The 24,549-nt window shown below is 58.9% G+C and overlaps 4 protein-coding genes across 4 annotated transcripts; all 4 read left to right on the forward strand.

The window, feature by feature from the left end:
- The first annotated feature begins 3,305 nt into the window (after window positions 1-3,305).
- On the forward strand, window positions 3,306-3,620 carry LOC132321576 (feather keratin Cos1-1/Cos1-3/Cos2-1-like). Its single transcript, XM_059835070.1, has one exon. It carries the CDS (start codon window positions 3,306-3,308, stop codon window positions 3,618-3,620), a length of 315 nt encoding a protein of 104 aa, XP_059691053.1.
- Window positions 3,621-9,601: 5,981 nt separating this feature from the next.
- LOC132321569 (feather keratin Cos1-1/Cos1-3/Cos2-1-like) lies at window positions 9,602-9,916 on the forward strand. Its single transcript, XM_059835063.1, has one exon. The coding sequence runs from the start codon at window positions 9,602-9,604 to the stop codon at window positions 9,914-9,916; it is 315 nt and encodes a 104-aa protein (XP_059691046.1).
- Window positions 9,917-15,897: 5,981 nt separating this feature from the next.
- LOC132321567 (feather keratin Cos1-1/Cos1-3/Cos2-1-like) lies at window positions 15,898-16,212 on the forward strand. The gene has a single exon (XM_059835061.1). The coding sequence runs from the start codon at window positions 15,898-15,900 to the stop codon at window positions 16,210-16,212; it is 315 nt and encodes a 104-aa protein (XP_059691044.1).
- Window positions 16,213-22,193: 5,981 nt separating this feature from the next.
- On the forward strand, window positions 22,194-22,508 carry LOC132321568 (feather keratin Cos1-1/Cos1-3/Cos2-1-like). The gene has a single exon (XM_059835062.1). It carries the CDS (start codon window positions 22,194-22,196, stop codon window positions 22,506-22,508), a length of 315 nt encoding a protein of 104 aa, XP_059691045.1.
- The last annotated feature ends 2,041 nt before the right edge of the window (window positions 22,509-24,549 follow it).

Below are 24,549 nucleotides of genomic sequence, written 5' to 3' on the forward strand. Positions count from 1 at the left end.
TGCCCAGGGGGAGCCGTGCACCTAAGATAGGCAGGTAGGAACCTGCTGACAGTTCCCACAACTGGAACTGCAGTGCTCAAGCAGAAGGAGACAAAGGAGGCGGGCCGGGACACAACCCTCACAGCCATTTCCAGCAGGGCAAAAGGCTCCCGGTCGACCTCTCTGGCCACTCAGCGCACAGCCAGAGACAGGGCAGCATCCGTGTCAGAGCACCATGCCGAGCAGTGCTGCTTTTCTCCTGCGTGAGGACGCCAGTCCCAATCTCTACCTCGCCCTCTCCATCCAGCACTTCTCGGGACATTCAGCACTGCTTCCTTCTTCCCAGGGCTTTCTGCCCACATGGTAAGTCTGTCTTTATTACCTGAGAGAAGGCCGCTGCGCTGAAGCCACCACCCATGACACCGGTTGTGTTTTGTATGGAGGAGGGGAAGGCAGCACACTGGGAATGGTAGAAAGATTGTCAACGGGGTCCCGGGGGGAACAGCTGTCTGTAGCGCATGATCCATCAGCCATGGATTTTAGCGGCGATCCCCCAACAGGATAGCTCCTCCTCTTCTGGACTTCTCCATGCCTTTTCGTATCATAACTACCCAGTTGCTGTCCCCACAAAGTGGAGGGGCTGCCGTGGAAAACTCAGAGCAAATGCCAGCGGTTTTGACCAGAGAGTCCTGTCTCTGTAGAGCAGCTGGCAAGCCTCTTCACAGATCTCTTCCCCCATGAGCAGTCCTTTGTAGTGGGATGGACTTTGCTCACCAATTGGTCCCACTGACTGTAGCGTGAGGTGCCCACAGAGCCCTACCACCGACAACCAAGTCCCAAGGAAGCACGAGCTGGGTTGCACCACCTCGCACCTCCAGAGCAGCCATTCATTCACCACAGAAGCCATGCACACCGTGATCAAGGCAATCACACATACTGCCTGCAAATTGCTTTTTTCATCAGAGCAATTCCACGTATGGCTGTTACACTTGGGCATTGCGTCAAGAAAAGTCAAGGGAACCCTGCGAGTGGAGAACAACTCATGAAAGACACCCATCAGAAGACTTCTAGACCCTGCATTGCCCCGCCTCGCCTTGTCATGCATTGCCTGACCTTGCCTTGGCTTGAGTCGCTTTGCCTTGGCTTGCGTCGCTTTGCCTTGCCTTGCCTTGCCTTTTCTCCTCTGCATGTTTCCCACCCAGTGTGTGGATCCTTCTCCACTGTTGTTGCAAGCCCTCCTTCTCCATCCCACCTCCCCTGCTCCTGAAAGAAACTTGCCCCAAGTGGATGCTCCCAGTCCTGTTTCCGACTTTCTTACCGCTTCCCTCACCTTGGATTTCTTTGGGCTCTGGATCAGTGGCTTGAGGAGAGGCAGCACCAGCACAGATGAAGACGGACACTCCTCTGTCCCGGGAGAGGCTGGTAGTGAGGCAGGTGAAGATGAGGGACCATGGCCCGAAGAACAGCACAACCACAGCCAAGTGGCAAGTGCCTTGCGTCTCTCTTCTCATATCTGCTGCCCTGGTGGAGAGCTGACTCACCCCACAGGAGCCCAAGAAGGCCAGGTTGCATGCCGGGGACTTGATGCCACCTTTGGAGACAAGGAGCGCACCAGTCCAGCAGCTCTCAGCACCGGCCAGCATGGGCGGTACCTCACAGAAGCAGCAGTGAATGACCTTGGGGCTGCGGTTGGGCAAACATCGGGTGAGTGCCACTGGTGCCAACAAGGGGAGAGTGGCCCCATCCCTCAGGCCTGCCACTGCAATGCCTCAGACCTTCCCTCGCATGACACCGGGGACCCCTGGGGCTGGCACATGGCCGCAGATCCGTCATAGGCCGTGACTGCGAGCAGGAAGAGCTGGGCCGCACAGCTGCCAAAGAAGCTTGTCCTCTCCACAGATCGGAAGAGTGCAGCGGCACCTTGAGCATCGTGACCAATGAGTGGCTGATCATCGAGGCCCAGAATCCAAGAATCGATGAGGCTGGAAGGCACCTCTGGAGATGGTCAGGTCCAACCCTCCTGCTCAGAGCAGGGTCAACAAGTGCAGGTTGATCAGGACACTGCCCCGTGTGGTCCTGAATATCTCCAAGTATGGAGACTCCACAAGCTGCCTGGGCAACATCTCCTGGGCTTGGACACCTCACAGTAGAAGAGTTTTTCCTCATGCCTGTGTGAAATTTCCCTGCACACTGCTCCAGTAGGCACCCAAGGGCAGGTAAGCAAGCACCCCTGCCTACACAGGAGCAACTGTGGACTCGCCCGAGGACACCCAGGGAAGCCTGTTGGCAGGGCAGGGCTGGAGGACTCTGGGGCAGGACAAGGCCCCAGACACACTGATGGTGGTGTTGTTGGCAGGGGACCCCCAGAGAGAGCCCGGAGAGCGGAGGAGGCCCAACAGGCGCACCGAGGCCTCCCCGGAGCAGCTTTGGGAGGAAGAGTGTCAAAAGCAACAGCGCTGACCAGCCGCCTGCAGAGGCAACGGCCAGTGACCCTCAGAGAGAGCTTGGAGGGTGGGAGAAAGGGAACACGGCACATCGTCCTGCTCGGAAGCTTTTTGGCATGCAGGCGAGGACTGCAGGCCTGGGAGCAGCAGGGCCCTTCCTGTCAATGGGGCTGCAAACAAGCTCACACAAGTGCCCCAGGCCAGTGTCCCTGGTCTGCAAGCAACCCTTCCGGCACTTGGGACTCATCTTGTGCTGGCACCCATGTGCTCCTGTCCCAGGAATCCTTGGGCCTCCCACCCCAGCGCTGAAAAGGAGCCTTCAAGGGGGAGTGGGTACGGCCAAACAAGGAAATGAAAAGGCAGCCGTGTAGGAAACCAAAACACAGCCCGTATCATTAGCTGGGATGTTTTGCATTTCAGATGAGCTTCTCAGAAAATTGTTGCTTCCACAGAGGCTTCCTCTGGACCTGGGGCAGTGCAGGACCAGTATAAAAGCCACCCCAGCTCTTCACCCTCTCATCCGCTTCACTCTCCTTCTTCTCCTTCGGAAGCAAGTGAGTTGGAAGCTCCGTCCTATACCGGGTCTTGGGGCTGCCTGTCCTGGGAGGGGAAGCGGGGAGAAGGTGTGGCGTGGAGAGGGACTGGGTCTGGGCTGAGGGGGACTCTTGGGCTCTTGTCTAGGAAAGAGCTTTCCTGGGCCTGTCTCTCTTTGCGCGGTGCCCGGGGGGACAGGCGAAGAGGCGCGTGGGCCTCTCTGCATAGCCTCCAGCTCCCCACCCAGCACGTGCCTTGGCTCCCTCATGGTGGGCGGACAGGCTGCTCCTCACGCGGCCCCATGCTCCTCCCCGCCCTCTCTCGCAGGCGCACCTCCAGCCCCGCAACATGTCCTGCAACAACCAGTGCCAGCCCTGCCTGCCGTGTCAGCCCTGCTGCCCGACCCCACTGGCCAACAGCTGCAACGAGCCCTGTGTCAGGCAGTGCCAGAACTCCACCGTCGTCATCGAGCCCTCCCCTGTGGTGGTGACCCTGCCCGGACCCATCCTCAGCTCCTTCCCACAGAACACCGTTGTGGGATCCTCCACCTCCGCTGCTGTTGGCAGCATCCTCAGCTGTCAGGGAGTGCCCATCAGCTCCGGGTGCTGTGACCTCTCCTGCTTCGGCAGCCGCTACTGCGCCAGACCATGCCTCCCCTGCTAAAGCTGCTGCAGGCGGCCCCACAGAAGGACCCCCAGGCACCCAGAAGACGGTAATGGCCTGAGTACGGAGATCCTGGCCATCGCTTTCAGAGGGGCTGAGCATCCACGGCTCCACCTGCAAAGGCAGGCAGGAAGAGGCACGCCTGGGCTCTCTGAAAACACGGCCCTCGTCTAACCTGCCTGTTTCTCACTCCCTCCTCTCTCTCTCTTTTCTCTGTTGTCTTCTGCTCCCCTGGGCTGTGAGCACCTGCTAAGCCCCATGCGAGGAAGGTCCTGCTGCCCGTTTCCCTCTCGGGGGCAGGCAGGCAGGCCGGCAGGCAGACGCCCACAATGCAAACTCCACCCTGGCCAAGGGGCAAAGACTCCTAGCTACGCCTGGTGCTCCCTGCACCGTGGCCCCCACTCAGAGGACCTCCTTTCCCTCTTTCAACTCATTAAAGTTCTACTGCATCCCAGCCTGGGCCTCTGCGTGGTCCTTCTCTCTCCGGACGCTTTCCCTGGCTTCCAGAGAGAAAGGTGTCGCTCGGGGGAGACCTTGCAGGCACAAAGGAGAGCCATCGGCATTCCCGGGGGAAGGGGAGGGTGAGGCACAGGCAGTGGGCTCCTGTCAAGACTCTGTCCCTTGCAGCTGAGGAAGATGTCCCTGGCTCCTGCAGGGCCAGCAGCCGTCAGGGCCTGCCTTGCTGCATCCCCGCACACAAATGCCCTCCTCAGCCTTTGAGCACGCCCTGCAGATGATGGGGAGCCCAACCACTGCCCAAGTGAGGAGTCCATCTCCCCGGCCACACTGGCTGGTGGTGGTGGTGGCGCTGGGAGCTGGTTCTGTGTCCGGCAGCACCCGTGAGCCCACCCTGGCTGGCGGCTCTTGCTTCAGAAGGGCCCCTCTCCCTGTGGCAGGTGTGGTAGTGGTGGTGGTGGCTGCGTGACAGGTTGCTCCTCACATGCCCCTGTGCTCCTCCCTGCCATCTCTCCCCGGTGCACCTCTGGCCACAAGACGTCTCCAGCTACAACCTCTCTCGCCCCCAGCCGAGGAAGAGAGGTGGGCTATTCCTCGCCCACCTCCCTTGGTGGCTTCCAACTACAAGCCGGTGCTTCAGCAGCTTTTCAGCTCTCCTTGCGTTGACTTAGTCTTCCTCGTAGGGCTTGCGGGGATCTGGTCTCTCCCCAGTCAGGCTGCCAGCATTTCCTCCAGCACAGCTAGAAGAGGTGGAGTTTCTACGTGCAGATGTGGTCTGTTTCCTGACAGGTCACTCTCCGTCTCTCTAGGCGGGCATGTAGAAACAGTACACAGGAGGCTCTGCGTTAGCTGCAAAAGGGATGTGTAGAGCCTTGTTCCCCCTTTCACACCCAGTGCTGACAACAGGTCTCCCATCCTTTGCCACGCGCAATCTGCAGCCTCCCCTCTGCCAAAAGGACAGCTCCCGGTTTTGCCAGAGGGTCAGCACTGCCCTCTTCCCCCTCGAGTGCTGGCAGGCCCACCGACCCACTGCCCTGCTCCTCCCCAGCCTGACACCCATGTCTCCCCAGCCTCTGCCAGTCCCACCAAGGCTGCCGGGTAATCCTGGACCGTGTCACACCCCCCACTCAACAAGGTGCCCAGGGATCTCCCAGGAAGTGGGAGCTGAAGCTTGCCAGCTCCTGTGTTCTCCTCTCTCTGCCAGCTCAAAGCCGCCTCCAAACCTCAGCGCAAAGGGTGGAGCAAAACACTGTGAGGGCTGCCTGGGATCTCACACCTCTGCCCCAGGGAGCTTTTCTACGCACATTGCCTAGTGGTTAAAGCACTTGCTTGGCCAGACTAAGGGAATCAAGCTGCCACCTGCGCTGAGCCCCAGGCTCCCCAGGGCCAGGTTTCCCAGTGCTGGGAGCTTCCATCTGGTGCAGCCAGGCCACAGCTCGACCTTTCAAAATCCTCTTGGTCACAAGGGCCCTGAACATCCTTGCAGGCACTCCTACCTGCTTGTAAAACTGCTGCCTCTTGTAAAACTCCAGGCCAGGCTGCCCAGGGGGAGCCGTGCACCTAAGATAGGCAGGTAGGAACCTGCTGACAGTTCCCACAACTGGAACTGCAGTGCTCAAGCAGAAGGAGACAAAGGAGGCGGGCCGGGACACAACCCTCACAGCCATTTCCAGCAGGGCAAAAGGCTCCCGGTCGACCTCTCTGGCCACTCAGCGCACAGCCAGAGACAGGGCAGCATCCGTGTCAGAGCACCACGCCGAGCAGTGCTGCTTTTCTCCTGCGTGAGGACGCCAGTCCCAATCTCTACCTCGCCCTCTCTATCCAGCACTTCTCGGGACATTCAGCACTGCTTCCTTCTTCCCAGGGCTTTCTGCCCACATGGTAAGTCTGTCTTTATTACCTGAGAGAAGGCCGCTGCGCTGAAGCCACCACCCACGACACCGGTTGTGTTTTGTATGGAGGAGGGGAAGGCAGCACACTGGGAATGGTAGAAAGATTGTCAACGGGGTCCCGGGGGGAACAGCTGTCTGTAGCGCATGATCCATCAGCCATGGATTTTAGCGGCAATCCCCCAACAGGATAGCTCCTCCTCTTCTGGACTTCTCCATGCCTTTTCGTATCATAACTACCCAGTTGCTGTCCCCACAAAGTGGAGGGGCTGCCGTGGAAAACTCAGAGCAAATGCCAGCGGTTTTGACCAGAGAGTCCTGTCTCTGTAGAGCAGCTGGCAAGCCTCTTCACAGATCTCTTCCCCCATGAGCAGTCCTTTGTAGTGGGATGGACTTTGCTCACCAGTTGGTCCCACTGACTGTAGCGTGAGGTGCCCACAGAGCCCTACCACCGACAACCAAGTCCCAAGGAAGCACGAGCTGGGTTGCACCACCTCGCACCTCCAGAGCAGCCATTCATTCACCACAGAAGCCATGCACACCGTGATCAAGGCAATCACACATACTGCCTGCAAATTGCTTTTTTCATCAGAGCAATTCCACGTATGGCTGTTACACTTGGGCATTGCGACAAGAAAAGTCAAGGGAACCCTGCGAGTGGAGAACAACTCATGAAAGACACCCATCAGAAGAGTTCTAGACCCTGCATTGCCCCGCCTCGCCTTGTCATGCATTGCCTGACCTTGCCTTGGCTTGAGTCGCTTTGCCTTGGCTTGCGTCGCTTTGCCTTGCCTTGCCTTGCCTTGCCTTGCCTTGCCTTGCCTTTTCTCCTCTGCATGTTTCCCACCCAGTGTGTGGATCCTTCTCCACTGTTGTTGCAAGCCCTCCTTCTCCATCCCACCTCCCCTGCTCCTGAAAGAAACTTGTCCCAAGTGGATGCTCCCACTCCTTCCACCATCCTTGCACACCCTGGCGAATACCACTCTGTTTCCAACTTTCTTACCGCTTCCCTCACCTTGGATTTCTTTGGGCTCTGGATCAGTGGCTTGAGGAGAGGCAGCACCAGCACAGATGAAGACGGACACTCCTCTGTCCCGGGAGAGGCTGGTAGTGAGGCAGGTGAAGATGAGGGACCATGGCCCGAAGAACAGCACAACCACAGCCAAGTGGCAAGTGCCTTGCGTCTCTCTTCTCATATCTGCTGCCCTGGTGGAGAGCTGACTCACCCCACAGGAGCCCAAGAAGGCCAGGTTGCATGCCGGGGACTTGACGCCACCTTTGGAGACAAGGAGCGCACCAGTCCAGCAGCTCTCAGCACCGGCCAGCATGGGCGGTACCTCACAGAAGAAGCAGTGAATGACCTTGGGGCTGCGGTTGGGCAAATATCGGGTGAGTGCTACTGGTGCCAACAAGGGGAGAGTGGCCCCATCCCTCAGGCCTGCCACTGCAATGCCTCAGACCTTCCCTCGCATGACACCGGGGACCCCTGGGGCTGGCACATGGCCGCAGATCCGTCATAGGCCGTGACTGCGAGCAGGAAGAGCTGGGCCGCACAGCTGCCAAAGAAGCTTGTCCTCTCCACAGATCGGAAGAGTGCAGCGGCACCTTGAGCATCGTGACCAATGAGAGGCTGATCACCGAGTGTGCTGGTTTTGGCTGGGATGGGGTTAACTTTCTTCATAGCAGCTAGTATGGGGCTGTGTTTTGGATTGTATGGGGCTGTGTTTTGGATTTGGGCTGGAAACAATGTTGATAAAGCAGGAATGTTTTAGTTACTGCTGAGCAGGGCTCACACAGCACCAAGGCCTTTTCTGCTCCTCACACCACCCCACCAGTGAGTGGGCTGGGGGTGCACGGGAAGTTGGGAGGGGACACAGCCGGGACAGCTGACCCCAACTGACCAAAGGGATATTCCATACCATATGACATCATGCTCAGTATATAAAGCTGGGGGAGGAAGAAGGAAGGTGGGGACACTCGGAATAATGGCGTTTGTCTTCCCGAGCAACCGCTACGTGTGATAGAGCCCTGCTTCCCTGCAGATAGCTGAACACCTGCCTGCCGACGGGAAGTGGTGAATGAATTCCTTCTTTTGCTTTGCTTCTCCGCGCGGTGTTTTTTGCTCTACCTATTAAACTGTTTTTATCTCAGCCCACGAGTTTTCTCACTTTTACTCTTCTGGTTCTCTCCCCCACCCCACCTGGGGGGAGTGAGTGAGCGGCTGTGTGGTGCTTAGTTGCCAGCTGGGCTTAAACCACGACACCGAGGCCCAGAATCCAAGAATCGATGAGGCTGGAAGGCACCTCTGGAGATGGTCAGGTCCAACCCTCCTGCTCAGAGCAGGGTCAACAAGTGCAGGTTGATCAGGACACTGCCCCGTGTGGTCCTGAATATCTCCAAGAATGGAGACTCCACAAGCTGCCTGGGCAACATCTCCTGGGCTTGGACACCTCACAGTAGAAGAGTTTTTCCTCATGCCTGTGTGAAATTTCCCTGCACACTGCTCCAGTAGGCACCCAAGGGCAGGTAAGCAAGCACCCCTGCCTACACAGGAGCAACTGTGGACTCGCCCGAGGACACCCAGGGAAGCCTGTTGGCAGGGCAGGGCTGGAGCACCCTGGGGCAGGACAAGGCCCCAGACACACTGATGGTGGTGTTGTTGGCAGGGGACCCCCAGAGAGAGCCCGGAGAGCGGAGGAGGCCCAACAGGCGCACCAAGGCCTCCCCGGAGCAGCTTTGGGAGGAAGAGTGTCAAAAGCAACAGCGCTGACCAGCTGCCTGCAGAGGCAACGGCCAGTGACCCTCAGAGAGAGCTTGGAGGGTGGGAGAAAGGGAACACGGCACATCGTCCTGCTCGGAAGCTTTTTGGCATGCAGGCGAGGACTGCAGGCCTGGGAGCAGCAGGGCCCTTCCTGTCAATGGGGCTGCAAACAAGCTCACGCGAGTGCCCCAGGCCAGTGTCCCTGGCCTGCAAGCAAACCCTCCGGCACTTGGGACTCATCTTGTGCTGGTACCCATGCGCTCCTGTCCCAGGAATCCTTGGGCCTCCCACCCCAGCGCTGAAAAGGAGCCTTCAAGGGGGAGTGGGTATGGCCAAACAAGGAAATGAAAAGGCAGCCGTGTAGGAAACCAAAACACAGCCCGTATCATTAGCTGGGATGTTTTGCATTTCAGATGAGCTTCTCAGAAAATTGTTGCTTCCACAGAGGCTTCCTCTGGACCTGGGGCAGTGCAGGACCAGTATAAAAGCCACCCCAGCTCTTCACCCTCTCATCCGCTTCACTCTCCTTCTTCTCCTTCGGAAGCAAGTGAGTTGGAAGCTCCGTCCTATACCGGGTCTTGGGGCTGCCTGTCCTGGGAGGGGAAGCGGGGAGAAGGTGTGGCGTGGAGAGGGACTGGGTCTGGGCTGAGGGGGACTCTTGGGCTCTTATCTAGGAAAGAGCTTTCCTAGGCCTGTCTCTCTTTGCGCGGTGCCCGGGGGGACAGGCGAAGAGGCGCGTGGGCCTCTCTGCATAGCCTCCAGCTCCCCACCCAGCACGTGCCTTGGCTCCCTCATGGTGGGCGGACAGGCTGCTCCTCACGCGGCCCCATGCTCCTCCCCGCCCTCTCTCGCAGGCGCACCTCCAGCCCCGCAACATGTCCTGCAACAACCAGTGCCAGCCCTGCCTGCCGTGTCAGCCCTGCTGCCCGACCCCGCTGGCCAACAGCTGCAACGAGCCCTGTGTCAGGCAGTGCCAGAACTCCACCGTCGTCATCGAGCCCTCCCCTGTGGTAGTGACCCTGCCCGGACCCATCCTCAGCTCCTTCCCACAGAACACCGTTGTGGGATCCTCCACCTCCGCTGCTGTTGGCAGCATCCTCAGCTGTCAGGGAGTGCCCATCAACTCCGGGTGCTGTGACCTCTCCTGCTTCGGCAGCCGCTACTGCGCCAGACCATGCCTCCCCTGCTAAAGCTGCTGCAGGCGGCCCCACAGAAGGACCCCCAGGCACCCAGAAGACGGTAATGGCCTGAGTACGGAGATCCTGGCCATCGCTTTCAGAGGGGCTGAGCATCCACGGCTCCACCTGCAAAGGCAGGCAGGAAGAGGCACGCCTGAGCTCTCTGAAAACACGGCCCTCGTCTAACCTGCCTGTTTCTCACTCCCTCCTCTCTCTCTCTTTTCTCTGTTGTCTTCTGCTCCCCTGGGCTGTGAGCACCTGCTAAGCCCCATGCGAGGAAGGTCCTGCTGCCCGTTTCCCTCTCGGGGGCAGGCAGGCAGGCCGACAGGCAGACGCCCACAACGCAAACTCCACCCTGGCCAAGGGGCAAAGACTCCTAGCTACGCCTGGTGCTCCCTGCACCGTGGCCTCCACTCAGAGGACCTCCTTTCCCTCTTTCAACTCATTAAAGTTCTACTGCATCCCAGCCTGGGCCTCTGCGTGGTCCTTCTCTCTCCGGACGCTTTCCCTGGCTTCCAGAGAGAAAGGTGTCGCTCTGGGGAGACCTTGCAGGCACAAAGGAGAGCCATCGGCATTCCCGGGGGAAGGGGAGGGTGAGGCACAGGCAGTGGGCTCCTGTCAAGACTCTGTCCCTTGCAGCTGAGGAAGATGTCCTTGGCTCCTGCAGGGCCAGCAGCCGTCAGGGCCTGCCTTGCTGCATCCCCGCACACAAATGCCCTCCTCAGCCTTTGAGCACGCCCTGCAGATGATGGGGAGCCCAACCACTGCCCAAGTGAGGAGTCCATCTCCCCGGCCACACTGGCTGGTGGTGGTGGTGGCACTGGGAGCTGGTTCTGTGTCCGGCAGCACCCGTGAGCCCTCCCTGGCTGGCGGCTCTTGCTTCAGAAGGGCCCCTCTCCCTGTGGCAGGTGTGGTAGTGGTGGTGGTGGCTGCGTGACAGGTTGCTCCTCACATGCCCCTGTGCTCCTCCCTGCCATCTCTCCCCGGTGCACCTCTGGCCACAAGACGTCTCCAGCTACAACCTCTCTCGCCCCCAGCCGAGGAAGAGAGGTGGGCTATTCCTCGCCCACCTCCCTTGGTGGCTTCCAACTACAAGCCGGTGCTTCAGCAGCTTTTCAGCTCTCCTTGCGTTGACTTAGTCTTCCTCGTAGGGCTTGCGGGGATCTGGTCTCTCCCCAGTCAGGCTGCCAGCATTTCCTCCAGCACAGCTAGAAGAGGTGGAGTTTCTACGTGCAGATGTGGTCTGTTTCCTGACAGGTCACTCTCCGTCTCTCTAGGCGGGCATGTAGAAACAGTACACAGGAGGCTCTGCGTTAGCTGCAAAAGGGATGTGTAGAGCCTTGTTCCCCCTTTCACACCCAGTGCTGACAACAGGTCTCCCATCCTTTGCCACGCGCAATCCGCAGCCTCCCCTCTGCCAAAAGGACAGCTCCCGGTTTTGCCAGAGGGTCAGCACTGCCCTCTTCCCCCTCGAGTGCTGGCAGGCCCACCGACCCACTGCCCTGCTCCTCCCCAGCCTGACACCCATGTCTCCGAAGCCTCTGCCAGTCCCACCAAGGCTGCCGGGTAATCCTGGACCGTGTCACACCCCCCACTCAACAAGGTGCCCAGGGATCTCCCAGGAAGTGGGAGCTGAAGCTTGCCAGCTCCTGTGTTCTCCTCTCTCTGCCAGCTCAAAGCCGCCTCCAAACCTCAGCGCAAAGGGTGGAGCAAAACACTGTGAGGGCTGCCTGGGATCTCACACCTCTGCCCCAGGGAGCTTTTCTACGCACATTGCCTAGTGGTTAAAGCACTTGCTTGGCCAGACTAAGGGAATCAAGCTGCCACCTGCGCTGAGCCCCAGGCTCCCCAGGGCCAGGTTTCCCAGTGCTGGGAGCTTCCATCTGGTGCAGCCAGGCCACAGCTCGACCTTTCAAAATCCTCTTGGTCACAAGGGCCCTGAACATCCTTGCAGGCACTCCTACCTGCTTGTAAAACTGCTGCCTCTTGTAAAACTCCAGGCCAGGCTGCCCAGGGGGAGCCGTGCACCTAAGATAGGCAGGTAGGAACCTGCTGACAGTTCCCACAACTGGAACTGCAGTGCTCAAGCAGAAGGAGACAAAGGAGGCGGGCCGGGACACAACCCTCACAGCCATTTCCAGCAGGGCAAAAGGCTCCCGGTCGACCTCTCTGGCCACTCAGCGCACAGCCAGAGACAGGGCAGCATCCGTGTCAGAGCACCATGCCGAGCAGTGCTGCTTTTCTCCTGCGTGAGGACGCCAGTCCCAATCTCTACCTCGCCCTCTCCATCCAGCACTTCTCGGGACATTCAGCACTGCTTCCTTCTTCCCAGGGCTTTCTGCCCACATGGTAAGTCTGTCTTTATTACCTGAGAGAAGGCCGCTGCGCTGAAGCCACCACCCACGACACCGGTTGTGTTTTGTATGGAGGAGGGGAAGGCAGCACACTGGGAATGGTAGAAAGATTGTCAACGGGGTCCCGGGGGGAACAGCTGTCTGTAGCGCATGATCCATCAGCCATGGATTTTAGCGGCAATCCCCCAACAGGATAGCTCCTCCTCTTCTGGACTTCTCCATGCCTTTTCGTATCATAACTACCCAGTTGCTGTCCCCACAAAGTGGAGGGGCTGCCGTGGAAAACTCAGAGCAAATGCCAGCGGTTTTGACCAGAGAGTCCTGTCTCTGTAGAGCAGCTGGCAAGCCTCTTCACAGATCTCTTCCCCCATGAGCAGTCCTTTGTAGTGGGATGGACTTTGCTCACCAGTTGGTCCCACTGACTGTAGCGTGAGGTGCCCACAGAGCCCTACCACCGACAACCAAGTCCCAAGGAAGCACGAGCTGGGTTGCACCACCTCGCACCTCCAGAGCAGCCATTCATTCACCACAGAAGCCATGCACACCGTGATCAAGGCAATCACACATACTGCCTGCAAATTGCTTTTTTCATCAGAGCAATTCCACGTATGGCTGTTACACTTGGGCATTGCGACAAGAAAAGTCAAGGGAACCCTGCGAGTGGAGAACAACTCATGAAAGACACCCATCAGAAGAGTTCTAGACCCTGCATTGCCCCGCCTCGCCTTGTCATGCATTGCCTGACCTTGCCTTGGCTTGAGTCGCTTTGCCTTGGCTTGCGTCGCTTTGCCTTGCCTTGCCTTGCCTTGCCTTGCCTTGCCTTGCCTTTTCTCCTCTGCATGTTTCCCACCCAGTGTGTGGATCCTTCTCCACTGTTGTTGCAAGCCCTCCTTCTCCATCCCACCTCCCCTGCTCCTGAAAGAAACTTGTCCCAAGTGGATGCTCCCACTCCTTCCACCATCCTTGCACACCCTGGCGAATACCACTCTGTTTCCAACTTTCTTACCGCTTCCCTCACCTTGGATTTCTTTGGGCTCTGGATCAGTGGCTTGAGGAGAGGCAGCACCAGCACAGATGAAGACGGACACTCCTCTGTCCCGGGAGAGGCTGGTAGTGAGGCAGGTGAAGATGAGGGACCATGGCCCGAAGAACAGCACAACCACAGCCAAGTGGCAAGTGCCTTGCGTCTCTCTTCTCATATCTGCTGCCCTGGTGGAGAGCTGACTCACCCCACAGGAGCCCAAGAAGGCCAGGTTGCATGCCGGGGACTTGACGCCACCTTTGGAGACAAGGAGCGCACCAGTCCAGCAGCTCTCAGCACCGGCCAGCATGGGCGGTACCTCACAGAAGAAGCAGTGAATGACCTTGGGGCTGCGGTTGGGCAAATATCGGGTGAGTGCTACTGGTGCCAACAAGGGGAGAGTGGCCCCATCCCTCAGGCCTGCCACTGCAATGCCTCAGACCTTCCCTCGCATGACACCGGGGACCCCTGGGGCTGGCACATGGCCGCAGATCCGTCATAGGCCGTGACTGCGAGCAGGAAGAGCTGGGCCGCACAGCTGCCAAAGAAGCTTGTCCTCTCCACAGATCGGAAGAGTGCAGCGGCACCTTGAGCATCGTGACCAATGAGAGGCTGATCACCGAGTGTGCTGGTTTTGGCTGGGATGGGGTTAACTTTCTTCATAGCAGCTAGTATGGGGCTGTGTTTTGGATTGTATGGGGCTGTGTTTTGGATTTGGGCTGGAAACAATGTTGATAAAGCAGGAATGTTTTAGTTACTGCTGAGCAGGGCTCACACAGCACCAAGGCCTTTTCTGCTCCTCACACCACCCCACCAGTGAGTGGGCTGGGGGTGCACGGGAAGCTGGGAGGGGACACAGCCGGGACAGCTGACCCCAACTGACCAAAGGGATATTCCATACCATATGACATCATGCTCAGTATATAAAGCTGGGGGAGGAAGAAGGAAGGTGGGGACACTCGGAATAATGGCGTTTGTCTTCCCGAGCAACCGCTACGTGTGATAGAGCCCTGCTTCCCTGCAGATAGCTGAACACCTGCCTGCCGACGGGAAGTGGTGAATGAATTCCTTCTTTTGCTTTGCTTCTCCGCGCGGTGTTTTTTGCTCTACCTATTAAACTGTTTTTATCTCAGCCCACGAGTTTTCTCACTTTTACTCTTCTGGTTCTCTCCCCCACCCCACCTGGGGGGAGTGAGTGAGCGGCTGTGTGGTGCTTAGTTGCCAGCTGGGCTTAAACCACGACACCGAGGCCCAGAATCCAAGAATCGATGAGGCTGGAAGGCACCTCTGGAGATGGTCAGGTCCAACCCTCCTGCTCAGAGCAGGGTCAACAAGTGCAGGTTGATCAGGACACTGCCCCGTGTGGTCCTGAATATCTCCAAGAATGGAGACTCCACAAGCTGCCTGGGCAACATCTCCTGGGCTTGGACACCTCACAGTAGAAGAGTTTTTCCTCATGCCTGTGTGAAATTTCCCTGCACACTGCTCCAGTAGGCACCCAAGGGCAGGTAAGCAAGCACCCCTGCCTACACAGGAGCAACTGTGGACTCGCCCGAGGACACCCAGGGAAGCCTGTTGGCAGGGCAGGGCTGGAGCACCCTGGGGCAGGACAAGGCCCCAGACACACTGATGGTGGTGTTGTTGGCAGGGGACCCCCAGAGAGAGCCCGGAGAGCGGAGGAGGCCCAACAGGCGCACCAAGGCCTCCCCGGAGCAGCTTTGGGAGGAAGAGTGTCAAAAGCAACAGCGCTGACCAGCTGCCTGCAGAGGCAACGGCCAGTGACCCTCAGAGAGAGCTTGGAGGGTGGGAGAAAGGGAACACGGCACATCGTCCTGCTCGGAAGCTTTTTGGCATGCAGGCGAGGACTGCAGGCCTGGGAGCAGCAGGGCCCTTCCTGTCAATGGGGCTGCAAACAAGCTCACGCGAGTGCCCCAGGCCAGTGTCCCTGGCCTGCAAGCAAACCCTCCGGCACTTGGGACTCATCTTGTGCTGGTACCCATGCGCTCCTGTCCCAGGAATCCTTGGGCCTCCCACCCCAGCGCTGAAAAGGAGCCTTCAAGGGGGAGTGGGTATGGCCAAACAAGGAAATGAAAAGGCAGCCGTGTAGGAAACCAAAACACAGCCCGTATCATTAGCTGGGATGTTTTGCATTTCAGATGAGCTTCTCAGAAAATTGTTGCTTCCACAGAGGCTTCCTCTGGACCTGGGGCAGTGCAGGACCAGTATAAAAGCCACCCCAGCTCTTCACCCTCTCATCCGCTTCACTCTCCTTCTTCTCCTTCGGAAGCAAGTGAGTTGGAAGCTCCGTCCTATACCGGGTCTTGGGGCTGCCTGTCCTGGGAGGGGAAGCGGGGAGAAGGTGTGGCGTGGAGAGGGACTGGGTCTGGGCTGAGGGGGACTCTTGGGCTCTTATCTAGGAAAGAGCTTTCCTAGGCCTGTCTCTCTTTGCGCGGTGCCCGGGGGGACAGGCGAAGAGGCGCGTGGGCCTCTCTGCATAGCCTCCAGCTCCCCACCCAGCACGTGCCTTGGCTCCCTCATGGTGGGCGGACAGGCTGCTCCTCACGCGGCCCCATGCTCCTCCCCGCCCTCTCTCGCAGGCGCACCTCCAGCCCCGCAACATGTCCTGCTACAACCAGTGCCAGCCCTGCCTGCCGTGTCAGCCCTGCTGCCCGACCCCGCTGGCCAACAGCTGCAACGAGCCCTGTGTCAGGCAGTGCCAGAACTCCACCGTCGTCATCGAGCCCTCCCCTGTGGTAGTGACCCTGCCCGGACCCATCCTCAGCTCCTTCCCACAGAACACCGTTGTGGGATCCTCCACCTCCGCTGCTGTTGGCAGCATCCTCAGCTGTCAGGGAGTGCCCATCAGCTCCGGGTGCTGTGACCTCTCCTGCTTCGGCAGCCGCTACTGCGCCAGACCATGCCTCCCCTGCTAAAGCTGCTGCAGGCGGCCCCACAGAAGGACCCCCAGGCACCCAGAAGACGGTAATGGCCTGAGTACGGAGATCCTGGCCATCGCTTTCAGAGGGGCTGAGCATCCACGGCTCCACCTGCAAAGGCAGGCAGGAAGAGGCACGCCTGAGCTCTCTGAAAACACGGCCCTCGTCTAACCTGCCTGTTTCTCACTCCCTCCTCTCTCTCTCTTTTCTCTGTTGTCTTCTGCTCCCCTGGGCTGTGAGCACCTGCTAAGCCCCATGCGAGGAAGGTCCTGCTGCCCGTTTCCCTCTCGGGGGCAGGCAGGCAGGCCGACAGGCAGATGCCCACAACGCAAACTCCACCCTGGCCAAGGGGCAAAGACTCCTAGCTACGCCTGGTGCTCCCTGCACCGTGGCCTCCACTCAGAGGACCTCCTTTCCCTCTTTCAACTCATTAAAGTTCTACTGCATCCCAGCCTGGGCCTCTGCGTGGTCCTTCTCTCTCCGGACGCTTTCCCTGGCTTCCAGAGAGAAAGGTGTCGCTCTGGGGAGACCTTGCAGGCACAAAGGAGAGCCATCGGCATTCCCGGGGGAAGGGGAGGGTGAGGCACAGGCAGTGGGCTCCTGTCAAGACTCTGTCCCTTGCAGCTGAGGAAGATGTCCCTGGCTCCTGCAGGGCCAGCAGCCGTCAGGGCCTGCCTTGCTGCATCCCTGCACACAAATGCCCTCCTCAGCCTTTGAGCACGCCCTGCAGATGATGGGGAGCCCAACCACTGCCCAAGTGAGGAGTCCATCTCCCCGGCCACACTGGCTGGTGGTGGTGGTGGCGCTGGGAGCTGGTTCTGCGTCCGGCAGCACCCGTGAGCCCTCCCTGGCTGGCGGCTCTTGCTTCAGAAGGGCCCCTCTCCCTGTGGCAGGTGTGGTAGTGGTGGTGGTGGCTGCGTGACAGGTTGCTCCTCACATGCCCCTGTGCTCCTCCCTGCCATCTCTCCCCGGTGCACCTCTGGCCACAAGACGTCTCCAGCTACAACCTCTCTCGCCCCCAGCCGAGGAAGAGAGGTGGGCTATTCCTCGCCCACCTCCCTTGGTGGCTTCCAACTACAAGCCGGTGCTTCAGCAGCTTTTCAGCTCTCCTTGCGTTGACTTAGTCTTCCTCGTAGGGCTTGCGGGGATCTGGTCTCTCCCCAGTCAGGCTGCCAGCATTTCCTCCAGCACAGCTAGAAGAGGTGGAGTTTCTACGTGCAGATGTGGTCTGTTTCCTGACAGGTCACTCTCCGTCTCTCTAGGCGGGCATGTAGAAACAGTACACAGGAGGCTCTGCGTTAGCTGCAAAAGGGATGTGTAGAGCCTTGTTCCCCCTTTCACACCCAGTGCTGACAACAGGTCTCCCATCCTTTGCCACGCGCAATCCGCAGCCTCCCCTCTGCCAAAAGGACAGCTCCCGGTTTTGCCAGAGGGTCAGCACTGCCCTCTTCCCCCTCGAGTGCTGGCAGGCCCACCGACCCACTGCCCTGCTCCTCCCCAGCCTGACACCCATGTCTCCGAAGCCTCTGCCAGTCCCACCAAGGCTGCCGGGTAATCCTGGACCGTGTCACACCCCCCACTCAACAAGGTGCCCAGGGATCTCCCAGGAAGTGGGAGCTGAAGCTTGCCAGCTCCTGTGTTCTCCTCTCTCTGCCAGTTCAAAGCCGCCTCCAAACCTCAGCGCAAAGGGTGGAGCAAAACACTGTGAGGGCTGCCTGGGATCTCACACCTCTGCCCCAGGGAGCTTTTCTACGCACATTGCCTAGTGGTTAAAGCACTTGCTTGGCCAGACTAAGGGAATCAAGCTGCCACCTGCGCTGAGCCCCAGGCTCCCCAGGGCCAGGTTTCCCAGTGCTGGGAGCTTCCATCTGGTGCAGCCAGGCCACAGCTCGACCTTTCAAAATCCTCTCGGTCACAAGGGCCCTGAACATCCTTGCAGGCACTCCTACCTGCTTGTAAAACTGCTGCCTCTTGTAAAACTCCAGGCCAGGCTGCCCAGGGGGAGCCGTGCACCTAAGATAGGCAGGTAGGAACCTGCTGACAGTTCCCACAACTGGAACTGCAGTGCTCAAGCAGAAGGAGACAAAGGAGGCGGGCCGGGACACAACCCTCACAGCCATTTCCAGCAGGGCAAAAGGCTCCCGGTCGACCTCTCTGGCCACTCAGCGCACAGCCAGAGACAGGGCAGCATCCGTGTCAGAGCACCACGCCGAGCAGTGCTGCTTTTCTCCTGCGTGAGGACGCCAGTCCCAATCTCTACCTCGCCCTCTCTATCCAGCACTTCTCGGGACATTCAGCACTGCTTCCTTCTTCCCAGGGCTTTCTGCCCACATGGTAAGTCTGTCTTTATTACCTGAGAGAAGGCCGCTGCGCTGAAGCCACCACCCACGACACCGGTTGTGTTTTGTATGGAGGAGGGGAAGGCAGCACACTGGGAATGGTAGAAAGATTGTCAACGGGGTCCCGGGGGGAACAGCTGTCTGTAGCGCATGATCCATCAGCCATGGATTTTAGCGGCAATCCCCCAACAGGATAGCTCCTCCTCTTCTGGACTTCTCCATGCCTTTTCGTATCATAACTACCCAGTTGCTGTCCCCACAAAGTGGAGGGGCTGCCGTGGAAAACTCAGAGCAAATGCCAGCGGTTTTGACCAGAGAGTCCTGTCTCTGTAGAGCAGCTGGCAAGCCTCTTCACAGATCTCTTCCCCCATGAGCAGTCCTTTGTAGTGGGATGGACTTTGCTCACCAGTTGGTCCCACTGACTGTAGCGTGAGGTGCCCACAGAGCCCTACCACCGACAACCAAGTCCCAAGGAAGCACGAGCTGGGTTGCACCACCTCGCACCTCCAGAGCAGCCATTCATTCACCACAGAAGCCATGCACACCGTGATCAAGGCAATCACACATACTGCCTGCAAATTGCTTTTTTCATCAGAGCAATTCCACGTATGGCTGTTACACTTGGGCATTGCGACAAGAAAAGTCAAGGGAACCCTGCGAGTGGAGAACAACTCATGAAAGACACCCATCAGAAGAGTTCTAGACCCTGCATTGCCCCGCCTCGCCTTGTCATGCATTGCCTGACCTTGCCTTGGCTTGAGTCGCTTTGCCTTGGCTTGCGTCGCTTTGCCTTGCCTTGCCTTGCCTTGCCTTGCCTTGCCTTGCCTTTTCTCCTCTGCATGTTTCCCACCCAGTGTGTGGATCCTTCTCCACTGTTGTTGCAAGCCCTCCTTCTCCATCCCACCTCCCCTGCTCCTGAAAGAAACTTGTCCCAAGTGGATGCTCCCACTCCTTCCACCATCCTTGCACACCCTGGCGAATACCACTCTGTTTCCAACTTTCTTACCGCTTCCCTCACCTTGGATTTCTTTGGGCTCTGGATCAGTGGCTTGAGGAGAGGCAGCACCAGCACAGATGAAGACGGACACTCCTCTGTCCCGGGAGAGGCTGGTAGTGAGGCAGGTGAAGATGAGGGACCATGGCCCGAAGAACAGCACAACCACAGCCAAGTGGCAAGTGCCTTGCGTCTCTCTTCTCATATCTGCTGCCCTGGTGGAGAGCTGACTCACCCCACAGGAGCCCAAGAAGGCCAGGTTGCATGCCGGGGACTTGACGCCACCTTTGGAGACAAGGAGCGCACCAGTCCAGCAGCTCTCAGCACCGGCCAGCATGGGCGGTACCTCACAGAAGAAGCAGTGAATGACCTTGGGGCTGCGGTTGGGCAAATATCGGGTGAGTGCTACTGGTGCCAACAAGGGGAGAGTGGCCCCATCCCTCAGGCCTGCCACTGCAATGCCTCAGACCTTCCCTCGCATGACACCGGGGACCCCTGGGGCTGGCACATGGCCGCAGATCCGTCATAGGCCGTGACTGCGAGCAGGAAGAGCTGGGCCGCACAGCTGCCAAAGAAGCTTGTCCTCTCCACAGATCGGAAGAGTGCAGCGGCACCTTGAGCATCGTGACCAATGAGAGGCTGATCACCGAGTGTGCTGGTTTTGGCTGGGATGGGGTTAACTTTCTTCATAGCAGCTAGTATGGGGCTGTGTTTTGGATTGTATGGGGCTGTGTTTTGGATTTGGGCTGGAAACAATGTTGATAAAGCAGGAATGTTTTAGTTACTGCTGAGCAGGGCTCACACAGCACCAAGGCCTTTTCTGCTCCTCACACCACCCCACCAGTGAGTGGGCTGGGGGTGCACGGGAAGTTGGGAGGGGACACAGCCGGGACAGCTGACCCCAACTGACCAAAGGGATATTCCATACCATATGACATCATGCTCAGTATATAAAGCTGGGGGAGGAAGAAGGAAGGTGGGGACACTCGGAATAATGGCGTTTGTCTTCCCGAGCAACCGCTACGTGTGATAGAGCCCTGCTTCCCTGCAGATAGCTGAACACCTGCCTGCCGACGGGAAGTGGTGAATGAATTCCTTCTTTTGCTTTGCTTCTCCGCGCGGTGTTTTTTGCTCTACCTATTAAACTGTTTTTATCTCAGCCCACGAGTTTTCTCACTTTTACTCTTCTGGTTCTCTCCCCCACCCCACCTGGGGGGAGTGAGTGAGCGGCTGTGTGGTGCTTAGTTGCCAGCTGGGCTTAAACCACGACACCGAGGCCCAGAATCCAAGAATCGATGAGGCTGGAAGGCACCTCTGGAGATGGTCAGGTCCAACCCTCCTGCTCAGAGCAGGGTCAACAAGTGCAGGTTGATCAGGACACTGCCCCGTGTGGTCCTGAATATCTCCAAGAATGGAGACTCCACAAGCTGCCTGGGCAACATCTCCTGGGCTTGGACACCTCACAGTAGAAGAGTTTTTCCTCATGCCTGTGTGAAATTTCCCTGCACACTGCTCCAGTAGGCACCCAAGGGCAGGTAAGCAAGCACCCCTGCCTCAGGCAACAGTGGCTTCGCCTGGGCCGAGGACACCCAGGGAAGCCTGTTGGCAGGGCAGGGCTGGAGCACCCTGGGGCAGGACAAGGCCCCAGACACACTGATGGTGGTGTTGTTGGCAGGGGACCCCCAGAGAGAGCCCGGAGAGCGGAGGAGGCCCAACAGGCGCACCAAGGCCTCCCCGGAGCAGCTTTGGGAGGAAGAGTGTCAAAAGCAACAGCGCTGACCAGCTGCCTGCAGAGGCAACGGCCAGTGACCCTCAGAGAGAGCTTGGAGGGTGGGAGAAAGGGAACACGGCACATCGTCCTGCTCGGAAGCTTTTTGGCATGCAGGCGAGGACTGCAGGCCTGGGAGCAGCAGGGCCCTTCCTGTCAATGGGGCTGCAAACAAGCTCACGCGAGTGCCCCAGGCCAGTGTCCCTGGCCTGCAAGCAAACCCTCCGGCACTTGGGACTCATCTTGTGCTGGTACCCATGCGCTCCTGTCCCAGGAATCCTTGGGCCTCCCACCCCAGCGCTGAAAAGGAGCCTTCAAGGGGGAGTGGGTATGGCCAAACAAGGAAATGAAAAGGCAGCCGTGTAGGAAACCAAAACACAGCCCGTATCATTAGCTGGGATGTTTTGCATTTCAGATGAGCTTCTCAGAAAATTGTTGCTTCCACAGAGGCTTCCTCTGGACCTGGGGCAGTGCAGGACCAGTATAAAAGCCACCCCAGCTCTTCACCCTCTCATCCGCTTCACTCTCCTTCTTCTCCTTCGGAAGCAAGTGAGTTGGAAGCTCCGTCCTATACCGGGTCTTGGGGCTGCCTGTCCTGGGAGGGGAAGCGGGGAGAAGGTGTGGCGTGGAGAGGGACTGGGTCTGGGCTGAGGGGGACTCTTGGGCTCTTATCTAGGAAAGAGCTTTCCTAGGCCTGTCTCTCTTTGCGCGGTGCCCGGGGGGACAGGCGAAGAGGCGCGTGGGCCTCTCTGCATAGCCTCCAGCTCCCCACCCAGCACGTGCCTTGGCTCCCTCATGGTGGGCGGACAGGCTGCTCCTCACGCGGCCCCATGCTCCTCCCCGCCCTCTCTCGCAGGCGCACCTCCAGCCCCGCAACATGTCCTGCAACAACCAGTGCCAGCCCTGCCTGCCGTGTCAGCCCTGCTGCCCGACCCCGCTGGCCAACAGCTGCAACGAGCCCTGTGTCAGGCAGTGCCAGAACTCCACCGTCGTCATCGAGCCCTCCCCTGTGGTAGTGACCCTGCCCGGACCCATCCTCAGCTCCTTCCCACAGAACACCGTTGTGGGATCCTCCACCTCCGCTGCTGTTGGCAGCATCCTCAGCTGTCAGGGAGTGCCCATCAACTCCGGGTGCTGTGACCTCTCCTGCTTCGGCAGCCGCTACTGCGCCAGACCATGCCTCCCCTGCTAAAGCTGCTGCAGGCGGCCCCACAGAAGGACCCCCAGGCACCCAGAAGACGGTAATGGCCTGAGTACGGAGATCCTGGCCATCGCTTTCAGAGGGGCTGAGCATCCACGGCTCCACCTGCAAAGGCAGGCAGGAAGAGGCACGCCTGAGCTCTCTGAAAACACGGCCCTCGTCTAACCTGCCTGTTTCTCACTCCCTCCTCTCTCTCTCTTTTCTCTGTTGTCTTCTGCTCCCCTGGGCTGTGAGCACCTGCTAAGCCCCATGCGAGGAAGGTCCTGCTGCCCGTTTCCCTCTCGGGGGCAGGCAGGCAGGCCGACAGGCAGACGCCCACAACGCAAACTCCACCCTGGCCAAGGGGCAAAGACTCCTAGCTACGCCTGGTGCTCCCTGCACCGTGGCCTCCACTCAGAGGACCTCCTTTCCCTCTTTCAACTCATTAAAGTTCTACTGCATCCCAGCCTGGGCCTCTGCGTGGTCCTTCTCTCTCCGGACGCTTTCCCTGGCTTCCAGAGAGAAAGGTGTCGCTCTGGGGAGACCTTGCAGGCACAAAGGAGAGCCATCGGCATTCCCGGGGGAAGGGGAGGGTGAGGCACAGGCAGTGGGCTCCTGTCAAGACTCTGTCCCTTGCAGCTGAGGAAGATGTCCTTGGCTCCTGCAGGGCCAGCAGCCGTCAGGGCCTGCCTTGCTGCATCCCCGCACACAAATGCCCTCCTCAGCCTTTGAGCACGCCCTGCAGATGATGGGGAGCCCAACCACTGCCCAAGTGAGGAGTCCATCTCCCCGGCCACACTGGCTGGTGGTGGTGGTGGCACTGGGAGCTGGTTCTGTGTCCGGCAGCACCCGTGAGCCCTCCCTGGCTGGCGGCTCTTGCTTCAGAAGGGCCCCTCTCCCTGTGGCAGGTGTGGTAGTGGTGGTGGTGGCTGCGTGACAGGTTGCTCCTCACATGCCCCTGTGCTCCTCCCTGCCATCTCTCCCCGGTGCACCTCTGGCCACAAGACGTCTCCAGCTACAACCTCTCTCGCCCCCAGCCGAGGAAGAGAGGTGGGCTATTCCTCGCCCACCTCCCTTGGTGGCTTCCAACTACAAGCCGGTGCTTCAGCAGCTTTTCAGCTCTCCTTGCGTTGACTTAGTCTTCCTCGTAGGGCTTGCGGGGATCTGGTCTCTCCCCAGTCAGGCTGCCAGCATTTCCTCCAGCACAGCTAGAAGAGGTGGAGTTTCTACGTGCAGATGTGGTCTGTTTCCTGACAGGTCACTCTCCGTCTCTCTAGGCGGGCATGTAGAAACAGTACACAGGAGGCTCTGCGTTAGCTGCAAAAGGGATGTGTAGAGCCTTGTTCCCCCTTTCACACCCAGTGCTGACAACAGGTCTCCCATCCTTTGCCACGCGCAATCTGCAGCCTCCCCTCTGCCAAAAGGACAGCTCCCGGTTTTGCCAGAGGGTCAGCACTGCCCTCTTCCCCTCGAGTGCTGGCAGGCCCACCGACCCACTGCCCTGCTCCTCCCCAGCCTGACACCCATGTCTCCGAAGCCTCTGCCAGTCCCACCAAGGCTGCCGGGTAATCCTGGACCGTGTCACACCCCCCACTCAACAAGGTGCCCAGGGATCTCCCAGGAAGTGGGAGCTGAAGCTTGCCAGCTCCTGTGTTCTCCTCTCTCTGCCAGCTCAAAGCCGCCTCCAAACCTCAGCGCAAAGGGTGGAGCAAAACACTGTGAGGGCTGCCTGGGATCTCACACCTCTGCCCCAGGGAGCTTTTCTACGCACATTGCCTAGTGGTTTAAAGCACTTGCTTGGCCAGACTAAGGGAATCAAGCTGCCACCTGCGCTGAGCCCCAGGCTCCCCAGGGCCAGGTTTCCCAGTGCTGGGAGCTTCCATCTGGTGCAGCCAGGCCACAGCTCGACCTTTCAAAATCCTCTTGGTCACAAGGGCCCTGAACATCCTTGCAGGCACTCCTACTGCTTGTAAAACTGCTGCCTCTTGTAAAACTCCAGGCCAGGCTGCCCAGGGGAGCCGTGCACCTAAGATAGGCAGGTAGGAACCTGCTG

Source organism: Gavia stellata, unplaced genomic scaffold (assembly GCF_030936135.1).
Source record: "Gavia stellata isolate bGavSte3 unplaced genomic scaffold, bGavSte3.hap2 HAP2_SCAFFOLD_494, whole genome shotgun sequence".
Lineage (NCBI taxonomy): Eukaryota > Metazoa > Chordata > Aves > Gaviiformes > Gaviidae > Gavia > Gavia stellata.